This window comes from Acinonyx jubatus, chromosome A1 (genome assembly GCF_027475565.1).
Source record: "Acinonyx jubatus isolate Ajub_Pintada_27869175 chromosome A1, VMU_Ajub_asm_v1.0, whole genome shotgun sequence".
Classification (NCBI taxonomy): domain Eukaryota; kingdom Metazoa; phylum Chordata; class Mammalia; order Carnivora; family Felidae; genus Acinonyx; species Acinonyx jubatus.
The window spans coordinates 138,739,097-138,751,812 of record NC_069380.1 but is presented as its reverse complement, the minus strand read 5'-3'; the positions used below and the strand labels follow the sequence as shown (position 1 = coordinate 138,751,812).

At 40.6% G+C, this 12,716-nt stretch overlaps 1 protein-coding gene across 1 annotated transcript in view; it reads right to left on the bottom strand.

Annotated features, from left to right (window-relative positions):
* The window catches only part of SV2C (synaptic vesicle glycoprotein 2C), a 216,835-nt gene that overhangs the window by 22,635 nt on the left and 181,484 nt on the right, over positions 1–12,716 (bottom strand). Inside the window, exons 5-10 of the mRNA XM_027039758.2 lie at positions 11,573–11,706; positions 11,014–11,103; positions 8,404–8,514; positions 7,867–7,955; positions 4,355–4,513; positions 888–1,021 (exon numbers count right to left, since the gene is read on the bottom strand). Of these exons, the coding sequence (XP_026895559.1) occupies positions 888–1,021; positions 4,355–4,513; positions 7,867–7,955; positions 8,404–8,514; positions 11,014–11,103; positions 11,573–11,706 (717 nt within the window). The remainder of the gene's footprint in view (positions 1–887; positions 1,022–4,354; positions 4,514–7,866; positions 7,956–8,403; positions 8,515–11,013; positions 11,104–11,572; positions 11,707–12,716) is intronic.

Below are 12,716 nucleotides of genomic sequence, written 5' to 3'. Positions count from 1 at the left end.
TCTGCTAAGACACAGTGGGAATCAAAACTGTTGCTGTCCTTGCTCATCAAGATCTGCCTAAAAAGCTGGTCTTCCGAGGTTGATCGGGTTAGAAGACAGTGACAGCACTCTTCACAAAACCCCGAAGGCACCTGATTCCACCCTGATCTGGAGCCGGGCAGCATTGGCTCCTGTCTGAGCATCAAGAAGGCAGGGCTGCCAAGAGTGGAGCGCTTTACTCCCACCAGTGTGGGGCTGTTATTTTAGACTCATAGGACAGATGGACCAGAGTGTAGGAGTGGGAAAGCATGAGCTTTGCAATCAGATAAAACTGGTTCCAAACGTTAACTGTTACTAGGTCTAAGAAGGCAGCCAAATTACTTAATTTTGCCAAGTTTCCACTATCATCTCAACAAATGAGATAATGAATGTCTAATGATAGTGAGTAGGAACCAGCATACAGTAGGTGCTCTATCAGTGTTTCCACCTCCCCCCTCCTATTTGTCCTGGAGAGTTTTCCAGACTCCATTACACGGATTGCATTAAAAAGCTATCTGATTAAGCATGGCCATATGCGGTCCGTTTCTGTTAACTGAAGTTCAGGCATGATCACTTAAGTGGACATCAGAATATGAAACCAGGATTATCAAAACAAACAAACTACAGGTTAATTCTTTTCTTCAAAATTGCTCAAAGGATTTTTTTCAACTTTGAACTTCAGCAAATCCAACGGCATTAAATCTGACGGGAGACAAATAATGTAAGCTTAACCTGATTAAGGAAATTCATTCCTTTACACTTTAATATCTACTTTCCCCATAAGCCTCTGCCCACACAGGGGTATCACGTTTCTGCCAAGAACTGGGCCATTTGAAGAGGCCCTAGGCAGGGCTAAGGAGCACACCTACCTGTGTTATCAAAAACAGTGTCAATAAATGTGCAGTTCTTGAAGTAGGTGTTGACTGAAGTCACATCCTTAAAGGTGCAGTCCTTAAAAACTGAATCTTTGAAAGTTACGGATTTGAACTTGATCCCTAGAAATCTGCCCAACACACACAAAAAATTATTATCAATGGTTATGTCCATCAGGGTTCAAAGTGAAGTCAAATGGGTTGAGAGATCTCATGCCCCATTTATAAACTCTCCATAAAGGACACTGGACTTTGAATTTTCTAGGCTCTTAGCTTTCCCACCTTTTCCTCATACGGCCTGTCCTTCGGCTATCTCATTGCTCACCAATATGATTTTCCACCAGAAGAGATGGCCTTCAAGATAACTTCATTAAGCCTTTACAATGTTGGCATAAGATTTTGTGGAGTATCCTATTGACGATACAGTGTTTGGAGTTTACCTGTGGCTACTGATTCCTTATTTTTCAATCCTATCCTTTCGTTCCTGCTCATATGCCTTTATTTAAAAATTCTCTTTTGGGGTTAAAGGCTCTAACTTGAGAATGTGCTCTCATGCTCACTTTTTTTTTTTATTTAAAAAAATTTTTTTTTTAACATTTATTTATTTTTGAGACAGAGAGAGACAAAGCATGAATGGGGGAGGGGCAGAGAGAGAGGGAGACACAGAATCGGAAGCAAGCTCCAGGCTCCGAGCCGTCAGCCCGGAGCCCTACGCAGGGCTCGAACTCACGGACCGCGAGATCGTGACCTGAGCTGAAGTCGGACGCTCAGCTGACTGAGCCACCCAGGCTCCCCTCATGCTCACTTTTAATGAAAGTCTGTTTGCCAAGCTAAAAACTCAAGACTTCTTCATTCTAGTGTAGGGATTTCAGTGATTCTGAAGAGAGGACATAATAATTCTGCTTCATTTATGTGAGGGATGATTGACTCAAGGCTCAAGAAACTCATAAGTTACACTCATTTCCATGAAGATTTTTCTTCTCACAGCCAACAGGTATTCCTTGAACCAAGCAGACTGACTAGAGAGCTCTGCTCATTTTTGAAAACTTGTAGATGTTTCTGGGTGCTGCTGTGGGCAGGGATTATAGGTGGTGAACAGGATTAATAGTTATGATGATCCTAACATCTTAGATGTCTGTGTTGGTCAGGACCTCTAGGAGACACAGACTGATAGTCATCAATGTGTCTTGGTAAGTTATTAACAGACCATGAATGTATACTTAGCCAGTCACTGAGAAGAAAATGCTGGTTCAACTGTAGAAGAAGTTATACCAAATACCACTCCTAGTAGGAACAGAAAGGGTCTGAGCTACCCAGGCAAGCAAGCTGACTGACTTAAGATCTATATATTCTTTAGTACTTTCAAAATTGTTCTCACCTTAATGCCTGATTGCATTCATCAGCTCAAAGTGCACTGTGGCCTAACAGATTGCCATCTTAAAAAGTAATCTTAGGGGCGCCTGGGTGGCTCAGTCAGTTAAGAGGCCGACTTCGGCTCAGGTCATGATCTCACGGTCAGTGAGTTCAAGCCCCGCGTGGGGCCCTGTGCTGACAGCTCAGAGCCTGGAGCCTGCTTCTGATTCTGTGTCTCCCTCTCTCTCTGACCCTCCCCCTGTTCATGCTCTGTCTCTCTCTGTCTCAAAAATAAATAAACATTCAACAAAAAATTTAAAAAAAAAGTAATCTTATATGAACCTCTACTCCAGGGGTCTAGAGTAAAACCATCTAAACTATAAATGTTTCCATTAAAGAAGGGTAAGTAATGATGCATATTAAGAATATTATCAATTTTCTGAAATAGAACTGAATTTAGAAAGGGGAAACAATTTTTTAGGTTTTTTTTTTTTTTATGAGTGGATAATATATACATAGGGTGCACAAGGTACAAAGATCAAAACATCAAAAAAAAGGATAAAATAAGTCCTTCCCCACGCATTCCCAAGCCACCCAGTTCTTTTGCCCAGAGATAACCAGGGTAGCCAGGTTCTCATGTGCTCTTCAGGAGCGTTCTATATATGGACTGCTAGCAGACGAGACAAGTTATTCTACACTTTTTGCTTTGTTTCATGATAGTCTACACCCCGGAGGTTATTCCATATCAGTACCATGGCACAGAAAAGAGTTGCCATTTTATGATACTGAATAGGAAAGCTATTTGGAAAAAATGAGTTAGCTGGTGGTATTTCACTTTTCCTAAAGGACAAACAAATAAATATTCTATCATCTTCTAAAATAAATATGTATGTTCTACAAGGATTTTAATACTATTAAAATTACTAATCGCTCTATGGCTAATGTAAAACATTTCTTAGTGATGACTGAATAGTTGGCTTAGAACTTCAACAAATATCATTTAAAATATGTCAGAGACACAAACATATTAGACATTCTTAACAGAGTAACAATACTTTAAAAAATAAATGAAGTAAATTTTTACCCTCAATTAGAGAGCACTTGACTCTAAGGTTTTGGTGCAAAAACCAGTGCAGACTTGGGCTGGTATTTTATGTGGGAGAGTGAAGGTGATCCTACAGGGCTTGGCCAAGGATTAGGCCCCTCATGGAATTGCCAATTTAAACAATTATCTCCTAATTCATAATTCTCCCTTTCATTATACAGACCGTAAACATCCTATGGAATTCTTTCTTATCCTTCCAAACTAGTTATGCCCTGGAGGACCTTGTTCAGTTATTTAAAATTTTTACTTTTACTTTTACTTTTACCACTTCTGCATTTGGGACAACTTCCTAAGAATGATGTTAACCAACAGGAGCTCATACCGGCAATTATTGGCTCAGACAACAACTGATGGAAACAATGACCTTGTCTGTATCTTTCCCTCCCTGAAAGAATGGACCAGAGCCACCTTCCTGAGCCAGTTCTCTCCCCTTATCAAGATGCATTCCAGATTCCATCTTCAAAAATGTCCTTTGCTAACTTATTCCATATTTTCAAAACCCTTAACTTTGGGAAACGATTCCTTTCTCTGAGAGTCTTCCTGATACAATTTAATGCCAATTATTGATTTGGCATAGGGAGAAGGAAGGGGTTCTGAAAAGTGGTCCCCTTTTTCAGGGATAGGAGACAGGCATCAAATGACACTTGACATTTCTTCTCTGGATTAAATTACACTATAACCCATATTATTTTCTCACACTCTACGCTCTTCTCTTCCGTAACTTATTTTTGTTGCTTTCCAGGGTCTCTCTAAATTTTCTTTTTGTGCTAGTCGATTCCCCTAAATAAATCTAAAGCAGCTGTTTCAGAAATAGTTTTAAGTAAAATACTTATATATACATGTACCTTATCTTTAAGGCCCATTTGGAAGTTTTTAAGTTCAATTTGAAAACGACTAAGTACAAACTAAAACAAACAAACTGTGCATGCTTCAGTGCAGTGAAGGCCAATGAGAAATCCATTTCTCAGAACATATAGAAAATTAAGTTATTTCAAAGTTTCTGGACCTGCCATTGTCGTATTCCGCTCCAATATGCAACTCATTTGCTATTGTCAAGTTAACAGTGAAATTTGAAAATTTTTCTCTCTCTATCTTTTCGATTGGCAACACATTCGACTGCAGATGTTTAATGACATCAGGGAACCAAACAGATAATCCATAGTATCTGCAACGACAAAAACAAGAGTGAGTTTGTAAAGGTGCCAGCATACCGGTGGCAATGACTGCCTCCCTGACATTTTCAGAGAGGTGGTGGTTCCTGGAGAAGCACTTCTGATTGTGACTGTCTCCCTGTAACATTAGGAATCATTAAACGGTAATCTGTATTGCCCCCTCCTCGCCATGGTGAAATCTGCAAAAATCAAGCTAGAGAGACGACTTGACCTAGGGAACCTGAGATGTATAATTCCTGCACTCTTCCTTTGGAAAGGAACATGCAGCCTATATCAACCACATGGCATCCTGATGCTGAAGTTTTTCTCATCACCCCAGCCTTCACTGAGCAACCTTGTCTCCTAGTCTGCTTGTACTAACTCCTAGGATCCAAAATGTGAGTACCCTTAAAGAATGACCTCCTTACTAATGGGGAATATTTCTTGGTTTCTACACTACTGTGATCCTGCTAGTCTGAGGGCAGAGAACCATTTCTCAAGTGGTTTGAGGCTGGGAAAAGGGACATGCAGGTTATTTCCCTCTAATGTATTATGCCTTACCTTCTAATGTATTATGCTAGCATATGACAACTAAGTCATGCTGCTGGGTTCTTCAGTACAGCAGCTACTAACCACATGTGGGTACTGAGCGGTTGAAATGTGGCGAGTGCAATTGCTGGGTCATAGGGTAGTTCTATTTTTAACTTTTTGAGGAAACTTCACACTGTTTTTGAGAGTGGCTGCACCAGTTTGCACTCCCACCAACAGTGCAGGAAGATTCCCCCTTCTCCACATCCTTACCCTTGTTTCTTGTGTTGTTGATTTTAGCCCTTTTGACAGGTGTGAGATGGTATCTCATTATAGTTTTGATTTGTATTTCCCTGATGATCAGTTATGGTACCTCTTCATGTGTCTGTTGGCCATATCTATATCTTCTTTAGAAAAATGTCTATGATCCAGCAAATTCACTACTAGGTATTTACCCACAGAATACAAAACTACTAATTCAAAGGGATACATGCAGCCTGATATTTATAGCAGCACTATCAACAACACACAAATTATGGAAGTAGCCCAAGTCCATTGATTGATGAATGGATTAAGAAGCCATACACACACACACACACACACACTAAAATATTACTCAGCCTTAAAAAAAGAATGAAATCTTGCCATTTGCAATGTCATGGATAGAGCTAAAGAGTATTATGATAAGTGAAATAAGTCAGTCAGACAAAGAAAGATACCATACGACTCCCCTCATATGTGAAATTTAAGAAACAATTACACTATTTGGGGCATAATGAATTAAATAAAGTATTAAAATTAATTTCACCTGTTTCCTTTTATTTTCTTTAGTGTGGCTGCTAGAAAATTTAAAACGACACATGTGACTTGCATTTCATTGCTATTGGACAGTGCTGCTCTAAGATGGTGGTTCCCAAAGAAGGGTCTGAGGACCAGTAGCAGGCATCAGCATCGCCTGAAAACTTGCTGCAAATGCAAACTCTCAGGTGTCATGCAGAATGACTGCATCAGAAACTCTGGACAGGGAGCCCTCTAGGTGATTCTTCTGATGCACACTTACCTAAGCCTGAGTGACCCCCATCTCTAATTTGCGAATGATGACAGTACCCGCCTGGTGGTTACTCAGGTTAAATGGGATGCCAAGGACCTAGCACATAGTGAGTGCTCAAAAGACTAGTTTTTATCATCATCGCTGTCATTAGGATGTCTCAAACATCTCTGCCTTGGGATTCCAGAGATTCCAAGCCCTTCTCTTCATAGACCATGAATTAATTACTTACTAAATCTAATGATTTAGAGTGGTGGCCACTAAATCAGAAATGACTCATGGATGCACCATCTATCACAATGCTTTTTACTCATATACACGGGACAAAAATCTTTACAAATGGCAACAGTGACAGAAGCACACTACCCTGGAACATACATCATCAGTGACATGGAGGAATTTCAGCTAATATTTTATTTATTCAGTAAACATTTACTGAATATCCACTAAATGCTAGGCACTATTTGACATTTCAGGGGTATTATAAGGAAACCATAAAGTTTAAAATGTGGTCAGTCATAAGTAACAAAATATAAACAAACCCGATATTACCATGTAAATCTCCACATTAAGAGTAGAACTTTCGACAGGCTTATTTTTGTACCTAGCCAAGTGTTTACCACATAGTGGGTACAAAATACCTGTTACTTTTCAGCCTTCTCTGTCTTCATAGATTAATGTGCCTTTTAGAACCTGAGTGGGAGTAACTTTACATATTCTGAACCAACCCTCCTAAATTGGAAATAAGGAAATAAAACTTGGGAGTGTCTTCAGGTCACAGAGCAGGATGAGATATTAGGTCTCCTGATCCACACTTCCCTCCTCTCTCCATTTACCACACACCATGGCACTGCAAAAGATTGGTTATTTTTCAGTTTACTGTTTTAAGCCAGGGATGTTTAGAGATAGAACCTGGGGCATACATGTTGGGCTCCCCTAGTCACTAAGAGCCTATTGACCTAAAAGTGTAGGGCATTCTCTAACTGCCTCTTTTAAACAATAAACTAGGCAAAATAGAGTTGGACACAAATATTCTGAAACTATTAGCAAACAAAATTCTGGAATTTTCTTCCTACCTCCTCTTTTCTTAGAACACATATATGGTGGTTTTACTCATTTAGCAACTATTTATTGAGTGCTTACTATGTACCAGGGGGTTATGGCAGTGAACAAAACAGCTTAAAAATCCCTGTTCTCCCAGAGCTTCCAGAGAGAGGGAGATGAGCTTTATTCTGTGCAGAATGAAGATACTTTTTGTATATTAGAAATGGAAGGTGCTTGGGGTGGGAGGGATAATAAGGCTGAGAAGGGGGTAGGAGGTACTGAGGGGCTGCAATTAAGATAAGTGCTTAGGGAAGGTGACTCTGAGAAGGTGACCTCTGAGCAAAGTCCCAAAAGAGGTGAGAAAATGAGCTGGACAGTATCTGGGGGTAGTGCCAAGGCAGTTCCCTAAGATGAGAGCAGTTCTGGCATGTTCGAGGAAAAGCAAAGAGGCCAGTGTGGCTGGTGCCGAGCAAATGAGGAGAGAAGGGTGGAGAAGCCATGGGGAGCAAATCACCCACGGTCTTGTCGGGCTTTTCAAGCACTACTGGTTTTGCCACCCAGCTTTAGGACAAATAAAGGTAAGTCGTTTATAAAAACTATAATTGTCAGCAAAACTAAACTGGAAAAAAAAAACTTTCCTAGCACATTAACAGCATCAAACAGTATAAGAAAGGAAAGCAGTGTGACTGGGAGTTATAGGGTAGATATGTACAGATTTCACTCATGAAGAATTTAAATATTACTTACCCAAAGGACAGGGTGAACCAAACAATTGTAAGCTTTATTGTATTATCCCTGACTGGGTAGTTGAAACATCTCATAAAAGTCAACCAAATCTGTGAAATATGCAAGAGTTAGTTTTCTTTCACAGTTAGCCAGCCAACCCACTCCCCAAACCCCTCCACCAGTTACAAAAACACTGAGTTTTCTTTTGGCCAGATTCATTCCAACTTCAAATGTAAAACCTGAAGGCTGTAGGGAACCAAATACTGCAAGTTTCACCTTTTAGCTTCCTGCAGGCCAGTGGGCAAAGTAACCCAAGACCTCAGGGCACCCCATCCCAGCCAAGACTCCTTGCCTAGCACTTTTCCTTCCCAAAGATGGAATGTCTTGGCTAGCCTGCTTATCCCATGGGGATCCTTTTACCTGGTGCTAGTGTGGGAATTAGGTGACCTGGGCAGAAGCGGGCACAGCCCTACTCATGGAACTTGCAATCAATCCTGCTTCTGACCAACCTCAAATGCAACAGGTTGGGCAGCAAGTCAGGGCACACTTTTTACTTACTCCGTAGAGTTCTGTCCGGATCCGAACAAAACACCTCCGGTACCATGTTCCTGTGTCACTCTCAATTTCAATCAGTTCATCTATTTGTTTTGGGGTTTTGATTCTGTTTACCTATAAAGAGCGACACAGGGTAAGTGCTGGGCTCTCTTCTCTGAAGGCTTATAATTTGTTTTGAAAGAAGCAAAACCCAACTCCCACAGAAAGTATATAATCACTCCATTCATATATGAGACTATTGGCACAAGTATACAGATCCCAACACCACCTAAAAGAAGCGAATGAAAGGGAGTACCATAGAGTAAAGGGGAAGAACAAGTAGCAATGGAATAATATGAAACCAAAATACCCTTCTTTGAATCTTAACCACAAAGGCACACATTAGCAGATAAAACATTCAGAGACATTAGCTTCTGGATTAAGAATTATTTTGCTTGGAAGAGTCCAGGCCAGATGGCTTTCCAGGGGAATTCTACCAAACATTTAAGGAAGAGTTAACACCTATTCTCTTGAAGCTGTTCCAAAAAATAGAAATGGAAGGAAAACTCCTAAGCTCTTTCTATGAAGCCAGCATTACCTTGATTCCAAAACCAGACAGAGACCCCACGAAAAAGGAGAACTATAGACCAATTTCCCTGATGAACATGGATGCAAAAATCCTCAACAAGATATTAGCCAACTGGATCCAACAATTCATTAAAAAGTTATTCACCACGACCAAGTGGGATTTATACCTGGGATGCAGGGCTGGTTCAATATCCGCAAAATAATTAATGTGATTCATCACATCAATAAAAGAAATGACAAGAACCATATAATCCTCTCAATAGATGCAGAGAAAGCATTGGACAAAATACAGCATCCTGTCTTGATAAAAACCCTCATGAAAGTAGGGATAGAAGGAGCATACCTCGAGATCATAAAAGCCATATATGAATGACTCAATGCTAACACCATACTCAATGGGGAAAAACAGAGAGCTTTCCCCCTAAGGTCAGGAACAAGACAGGGATGTCCACTCTCATCACTGTTATTCAATATAGTATTGGAAGTCTTAGCCTCTGCAATCAGACAACATAAAGAAATAAAAGGCATTCAAATCAGCCAGGAGGAGGTCAAACTTTCACTCTTCGCAGATGACATGATACTCTATATGGAAAACCCAAAAGATTCCACTAAAAACTGCTAGAATTGATTCATGAATTCAGCAAAGTTGCAGGATATAAAATCAACGCACAGAAATCGGTTGCATTCCTATACACCAACAATGAAGCAACAGAAAGAGAAATCAAGGAATCAATCCCATTTACAATTGCACCCAAAACCATAACTCAGGAATAAATCTAACCAAAGAGTTGAAAAATCTATACACTGAAAACTATAGAAAGCTTATGAAAGAAGTTCAAAAAAGACACCAAAAAAACGGAAAAAGATTCCATGCTCCTGGATAGGAAGAACAAATATTGTTAAAATGTCAATACTGCCCAAAGCAATCTACATATTCAATGCAATCCCTATCAAAATAACACCAGCATTCTTCACAGAGCTAGAACAAATAATCCTAAAATTTGTCTGAAACCAGAAAAGACACTGAATAGCCAAAGTGATCTTGAAAAAGAAAACCAAAGCAGGAGGCATCACAATCCCGGACTTCAAGCTCTACTACAAAGCTGTAATCATCAAGACAGTATGGTACTGGCACAAGAACAGACACTCAGATCAATGGAACAGAATAGAGAACCTGGAAATGGACCCACAAACCTATGGTCAACTAATCTTTGACAAACCAGGAAAGAATATCCAATGGAATAAAGACAGTCTCTTCAGCAAGTGGTACTGGGAAAACTGGACAGCGACATGCAGAAGAATGAATCTGGACCACTTTCTTAAACCATACACAAAAATAAACTCAAAATTGGTGAAAGACCTAAATGTAAGACAGGAAGCCATCAAAAGACCTATTGTTGACATCATTTATAAGACACTGAAGATCTTATTTATGTTCACCTCATGTCTTATGATATGTCTGCCTAAACCTCTTTCAGATAAAACATTATTAGTCAAATTGTATATGACTGCATATGTAAAAAGATTTAAAAACCATTGTTCCTTCAAAAAATTCTATGCATCCAATTTTCAGTAATTAAAAAAAATTTTTTTAGTTTATTTTTGAGAGAGAGAGAGAGAGAGAGACAGTGAGAGCAGGGGAGGGGTGGAGAGAGAGGAAGGCACAGAATCTGAAGCAGGGTGCAGGCTCCAAGCTGTCAGTACACAGCCCGATGCGGGCTCGAACCCACAAACCGTGAGATCATGACCTGAGCCGAAGTTGGCACTTAACCAACTGAGCCACGCAGGTGCCCCTAATTTTTAATAATTTAGACCAGCATTCCCCATTGACAATAAATTTTGTAACTAGAGGATGGAAGAGCATTCCATGCAGAATGAACAGTACTCACAAGGGCAGTAGTGCAACATGTCTCAGTGAAACAGAAATATGAGGAATTGAAAGATAAGCGTAGCTGGTGCAGAGAGAGAAAAATCCACAATCTGGCCTTTTCAGGAAAGGTTTCCTGGCCCCTGGCGTAGAGGATTCTCTGAGAAGCAAGTACTCACCGAGAATACTTTCTCAGGCTGACCCCGCGCTCTCATGTTTGTATCATGAATTAACTTCAGAATCATCCAAGCTTCATCATGTTTTCCAACCTAAGAAATGCAAATAGACAGTGAGGTGCTAAAAGATGAAACACTTATACTCCCTGATTTTCCCATGACCATCTTGTGTTGTCAGATCAAAGTGGGTGTAACTGTGCCAATGGGATATCCCACTGGATATCCTTAAGTACATTAGCAGTTCAGTGGATGGGTGTACCTGTAACTATAAATAGCATCTTTGGCTGCTAAAATTTCATGTATAAAAAAATAAGACATCTTCTCTTCACTAAGTGAAAAGTTACTTGCTTCGGGAGGAACATTAGTGCTTTCTGGCCACGAGAAAGCTTTTTCACACACTGATCCTTTAAAAGCATATCCCCATGAAGCCAACCCCTCCATGGTTCCATAGCAGCAAGGGAAAACGTACCTCCTAAAGAGGTAAACACACTTTCCTAGAATTCACAAGGAACTCTTTCCAACATATGTAGCTTCCTTGAATATTTGTAGTTATAGGTGTTACCTCTAACAAGAACCGTGGGCTTTCAGGCATGAATGTGAGGGCCACCACTGAGGAGACACAGGGGAGCGCACAGACTATCACAAACACACGCCAACTATGAAACTGGTAGGCTGATCCCATGCTGAAGCTCCATCCTGGAAAAGGAAGAAGAGAAGAGTGAAGGAGAGTGACCCTCAGACTGCCTTCTGGGAAAGCAAGGACCCCGCCATCATCGTGGGTGTCCACACTGCAAATTTATTAATCAAGTCTTAATAGAGAAGAACGACCCAGCGTGGGGATTAGCCACAGTGACCAGCTCAACTACACAACCACTGATAGGAGTGGTGAAAGAAAGACCAAAGGGGTCAGGGCTTAAGTATGGGGGTGCATGTGTGTTTCTTTACAACCAAATTCCAAAGGCCATGATGAATTTGGAATGCTTTTTTCCAACAGACCACTGTGATGGGCATTTTGGTTTGCTCCTCCAGTCACTGACTGCCCACTCCTCTCCACCCTGCTGTGTGCCAGGAAACAGACCACTATGAAGGGAGTCAACCGGCTCCCTTGCCCATTGGCTTCCACTGGGTTTGGATAAAGGAAGCAGGGGCAGGAGAGCAGAGAGTGGGGACAGGACACTTATTTCCGCTGCTTCCCTTCTGCCTTGCCCTGGCTGGGTGGAGGTTTGGCATTGGTTATGCTTGCCCTCTGGGCCCTTCTTCTATAGTCATAGCTCTTGTCAACTTCTGGCAGCCCCTCCCTCTTCTTGCCCTTTGATGCCCAGGTGGGTACAAGATGTCCTCCTGCTACAAGCTCCTGGGTACTTTATTATTCCCTACCAGTTTCTTTTAACTGTTTCCACATGACTCTTTAGTGATCCCTTGAAAGGGTGTCTTTGGTTTGCTGCCCAGCACCCAGACCAGTACAATTATTAAGAAACGGCAGTTGTGGTATCTCTCCATATGCACGTGTCCTAAAATAGATCAAGAGAATTTTAAATTTCTAAATAGTATTTTTACTATAATATATATAATAAAAACAAGCGTTATGGGATACAAACAGAAAACTCTTTAAGAACTAAAAGAAAGCCAATATTTGGATGAGTATAGAATGGTTAAAAGCTACATTCAAACATAATTCTAAAGGAGAAATAATGAAGGATAAAAAA